Genomic DNA, 5153 nt, shown 5'->3' with positions numbered 1-5153 from the left:
GTGTAGATAAATTCCACACATAATATCCATGTCGAGAAATATCAACCGCTTAGAACGGTAGATCACAATTTATCCCTACCAAGCTCATTGCAGTCTTCCGTTCAAGTACGCATATTTCGAATTTATGGTTTACGGTAACTGCTTTGGATTCCGTTAGATTTCACATAATCGGTTATATATATTTATTACGCTCCATTCATTATTTCACGACGAGTACTACAGCAATGATGACTTGCTGTGCACTGATAATAAACGTCAACTGTCGTTGATTCAAAAGAGGTTATACCTTTGAGAACTGTAACAGCAAAATTCCTCAAGAACAGCATCACCAATATTACAGAAATCATGGACCTGTTCATAGAACAGGATCCTGATGATATGCAAAGTTGCAAAGCAAAATGGGATGTTGTTCAAATGATATATTATAAAGAAGAAATTATAGATCAGAACAAACGTAAAAGGAGAGACTGTTAACGCTTGATAGTTTCATTATCCTGAAATCTAAGGTTGAGAAATCCTTCAAATCGAACATCGATTTTCAACAATGTAAAGATGATAATTATAACTGTTAACTTTCAAATCTTCAATCGTCGCTTCATTCTAAAGAAATTTCGCTTTCATCACGTTCACGTCGCCAACTGTATAATTGCTATCATCTGCGTTCATTTTCACAGCCACTTTCAAATCGTATATAAATTTGAAAAAAATGAGATTATAAAATGAACATTCAAATACTCCAACTTGAACAACATGGGTCTAAAAGAAGTTGCAAATTTTATATTAAATTTTGAAGAGAAAAACATTTTTTTCCATTTTAACAAGGTTTAGTAAATTGAAAATAACAAATAACTTGATTTCCATGGGAGAGATGGGCTCGCCAATCAAAGCAATTTTACTTTCAATATCTACGTCAATCTCTGCGCTCGTGGAAGTTTTCCACCTGCAATGAAATTGTTATAGCCTCGGGTCCGTGGCTATTCCGTAAACTGATGCACAACGAGAACAAAAACAATAACGTTTATTAGCCACTACCAAGCGAATACGTAAACAGACACTCACGCACACACGCTACTAAGAGTACAATCAATCGATCAATAATTTTCTAACCTCCTACTGTGGATGTTCAGGTTCGGTGTCCATACCATACCATAACACTTTCCCCCAGTTCTTCAGATGCTTAGTCGATTAGGGGGCTTCCGGACACGGTTTGATCGACGTGGCTTCTGACGAACTTTATCCTGCTTTATGCTGACGCTATCATCTAGTTTATGTTCCTTGTAGCCTGGTTCTACGGTGGTCGAACTGCTTTCTGCGTGGACTGTCGCTTTAGGACTGTCCACACTTCCCTTATGTGGCGTGCATGTTTGATCTTGGAAAACGTTCGTTGTTTCGGTGTCCTGAACATTTTCATCAGCTGCAGCATTTCTTTCAGGTGAATTTCCTGCTGGCAATGCTTCATCCAGTAACGAACCCATCTCATTATCTTTTTCCTCCAGACCGTCAGCAATCCCTGTGTTTCTGTGACGCATTTGGTTCGTATGCCGTTTCCATCTCATCCTTCCGACTTGAACAAACCATGTCACCTGTCCTTGTTGCCCGACTATTACTCCTTCCCGCCACAATTTTCGATCACGCGTGTAGTCGTGAACCATGACTGTATCACTGATCTTGAATTGACGATCTTCACGGTTTCCTGAAGAGTTCTCCATTTTCCTCTTCTGTTCCTCCAGATTCTCAATTCTCCTTGGAAACATGAGATCAAATACAGTTCTTATTCGTCTTTTCAGAAACATCTCAGACGGCGTTAACTTTGTACTCAGATGTGGTGTAACACGAAAAGTCATCAAAAATTCGCGCAGTCGATTCTATTGCGGGCGACGATCATTTGTCGATTTTTTCAATGCTCGATTGAAGGTGTCAATGAATCTTTCCACTTGACCATTCGACTGTGCATGGTACGGCGCTGATGTCACATGACGAATTCCATTTTCTCCACAAAAAATTGTGAACTCAGTAGCCGTAAACTGCGTTCCGTTATCTGAAACGAGGACTTCTGGGAACCCAAACCGCGTGAAAACCGTCTTCAATGATTCGATGGTCTGCTCTGTTGTAATATGTGGCATGTGCAGCACTTCTGGCCACTTTGAATGAGCATCCACCACAATCATGAACATTTTTCCGTTTACAGGTCCCGCGAAATCAACATGAATCCTTTTCCATGGCCTGTCAGCTACTTCCCATGGCTTAACTGCCACCTTTGCTGGATTCTTTTGTGCAGTAGCGCATCCTTCGCAACTCTCCGTTTTCATTTCAATGTCCTTGTTCATCGCTGGCTACCAACAAAATTGCCTTGCCATTGATACCATCCGCTCTCTGCCTGGATGTGTTTCATGCAGTTTCATCAGCACTCTTGATCGCAATTTCATCAGGATTACCGTCCTTATTCCCCATAACAGGCATCCATATGATACGCTCAGTTCGGTGCGTTTAATGAAATAACTGCGCAGCTCTTCCCTAGGGCATTTCTCAGGCCAGCCCGATAGAACAAATTGTTTCACTTGCTTAAGTAGCACACTGTCTTTCTCGGTTGCTTCAGCAATTACTCTGGCGGTGACCGGTAACTCCGCCTGCAATTCCACAATCAATTGTTTCACTGTTAATTCATCTTCAGCCTCTCGATGGTCAAAATTTGCTTCAAATAACTCGTCGCTTGACGAGGGAAGTCTGGACAAACAGTCAGTTTGACAAAAATTTTTCGTGCTGCGATATTCAATATCAAACGAATAATTCATTAGCGCAATTGCCCACCTTGTCCAACGGCATGCAGCCATTTGCGGTACGCCTTTCTTTGAACCGAATATTGAGACAAGAGGTTTGTGATCAGTTAATAATGTGAAGCGTCGTCCCCACAGATACTTGTGGAACTTCTTCACTCCGTACACAAGTGCCAGCGCCTTTTTTTCAATTTGTCCGTAGTTCCTTTGAGCAGCATTGAGCGTCTTTTAGGCATGAGCGATCACCTTGACAGTTCCATCTCTGAGTCTATGATATACGACAGCTCAAATGCCCTCGTTTGATGCATCCGCTGCTAGCACAATGGGCCACTCTGGGTGATAGTGTGTGAGCAGGAGGGCTGAATTCAACAACCGCTTTACTCTTTCCATCGCCCTTGTGTGCTCTGCTGTCCATTTCCATCGCGCGTCTTTCCTGAGTAACAGATTTAGAGGGCTACACATCTCCGTCAATTTGGGTACGAACTCAGTGTAGTAGTTACACATACCGAGAAAAGACCGCAGTTTCGCAATGTTCGTGGGCAACGGCATATTAACAAAAGCTGCCGTCTTCTTTGGGTCTGCTCTGATACCCTTCGAACTGAGAATGTGACCCAGATACTCGACTTCTCTTTGGAAGAAGGTACATTTCTCTTTGCGAATCCGCAATCCAAATTCCTTCAATCAGCCCAAAACTAACTTCAGCGTCCTCCGGTATTCATCATCGGTTGCCCCCGTTAAGATGATATCGTCCAAGTACGCTGCAACGTTAGGAATGCCTGCTAACATTGTATCCATTACCTGTTGGAAAATTGCAGGTGCCGAAGCCACACCGAATGGCAGTCTGTTGTAGTAATACAGTCCTTTGTGTGTATTGATAACCAGAATCTTCTTGGATTCCTCATCCAGCTCAACTTGTATATACGCTTCTAATAAGTCCAATTTGGTAAATGTTTTCCCACCTCTCAATGCCTGGTAGAGATCATCAGGCCTCGGAATTGGGTATGAGTCAACCATGAGTCGATCATTTAGTCCTGTGGAGAAATCAGCGCATATACGAATCTTACCATTCGGTTTTTTTACCGTGACGATGGGTGCAGCCCAAGCTGATCTGTCAATTGGGGTCAGCACACCCATGTCAACATATCGCTCTAACTCTTTTCCCACGGCATCCTGCATTGCGAATGCCAATGGAAAAGGTTTTCGAAATACTGGCACAACTCCATCCTTCAGCTCCACGTGTGCCTTTACCTTTGTACAATGCCCAAGGCCATCCTCAAACACTTCTGGAAATTCAGTGCACACATCATTTTGCGTACGTGACTCAACTGCATTCACTTCCTTCTTATTTGTAAGGAGGGAGCGAAGAGTTTCTTTTGCTCTGAGTGCGTTGATCCAATCCTGACCCATCACATTGGTCGCTCCGTTTTTGGCCACTCGCAACACTAGCTTTCTCGTACCTGTGTCACCTTCCACTGTCACCATCGTCTCCCCTTTTAGGTTCACCTCGTGCCCCGTGAAACTACGCAACATCACTGTTGCCCTTTTTAGTTTCAGGCTGCCTATGCTCTTCCAGCATTCCGGCGTCATGATGGTAACTGCGGCTCCAGTGTCCAGCTCCATTCGAGTTGACTTACCGTTGATTTTAACGGTGACTTCAAAACTGTGTGCGCGTTCCTTAACGGCATAGATACCATCAGCATATAACTTGTGGTCTTTCCAGCTGTTCTGGGGTCGCTGTTTCTGAGACTTTCCCAGTTTCTGAGGGTGCTTACACACTTTTGCCAGATGGCCTTGCTTCCCACATTTGAAGCACTTAGAGCGTTGGAACTTGCATTTCTTTGCAAAATGTCCTGCTTCTCCACAGCAGTGACAGACATTCGAAACGACTCCGGACTCTAAGCCCTTCGTTTCTTTAACTGCGTGACACTCTTGAAAAGTAACTCTACTACTGAAACCATGAATTTCTTCGTACATTTCTAGAAAGCTCAGTGCTTCATCTAGCTTGATGTTTTCCTTGGCTAATAACCTTAGCTTTATTTCTTCATTTTTCATGCCATTGATGAATTGGAGCACTAATGCTGCTTCCGTGTTGAACGACTCGAAGTTGCAGTGGCCTGCGGCCTCGCGTAAACAATTAGCAAACTGCTTGGGGGTTTGATGATTTGACTGCGTGATGCGGAAGAAGTTCGCTCTTTCACGCATCAAAATTACGCGTCGTCCGTACAGCTCCTTCATCTTCGCCACACATTCCTCATACGTGAAGTCATACGGTGTCGTTGGAAGACACGATAGTCGTAACTCCTCAAAAGCATTAGGTGTTAACGACGCTAAGAGACAACATCGCATCAAATTCGAGTGAATCCTTCAGTGAATCCGAAT

The 5153-nt window shown here is 43.4% G+C and overlaps 2 protein-coding genes across 2 annotated transcripts; both read right to left on the bottom strand.

The window, feature by feature from the left end:
* Positions 1–1169: 1169 nt before the first annotated feature.
* Tsp_12141 (conserved hypothetical protein) lies at positions 1170–1844 on the bottom strand. The gene has a single exon (XM_003368063.1). The coding sequence runs from the start codon at positions 1842–1844 to the stop codon at positions 1170–1172; it is 675 nt and encodes a 224-aa protein (XP_003368111.1).
* Positions 1845–1865: 21 nt separating this feature from the next.
* On the bottom strand, positions 1866–5120 carry Tsp_12140 (putative integrase core domain protein). Its single transcript, XM_003368062.1, has 6 exons — positions 4730–5120; positions 3472–4702; positions 3281–3449; positions 2809–2999; positions 2364–2724; positions 1866–2333 (listed from the first exon to the last, which is right to left on the bottom strand). The coding sequence occupies exons 1-6, from the start codon at positions 5118–5120 to the stop codon at positions 1866–1868; spliced, it is 2811 nt and encodes a 936-aa protein (XP_003368110.1).
* Between the last annotated feature and the right edge of the window lie 33 nt (positions 5121–5153).

This window comes from Trichinella spiralis (genome assembly GCF_000181795.1).
Source record: "Trichinella spiralis strain ISS 195 chromosome Unknown Scfld3181, whole genome shotgun sequence".
NCBI lineage: Eukaryota > Metazoa > Nematoda > Enoplea > Trichinellida > Trichinellidae > Trichinella > Trichinella spiralis.
Note: the sequence above shows the minus strand (reverse complement) of the source record. Positions and strands in the feature narration are given on the sequence as shown.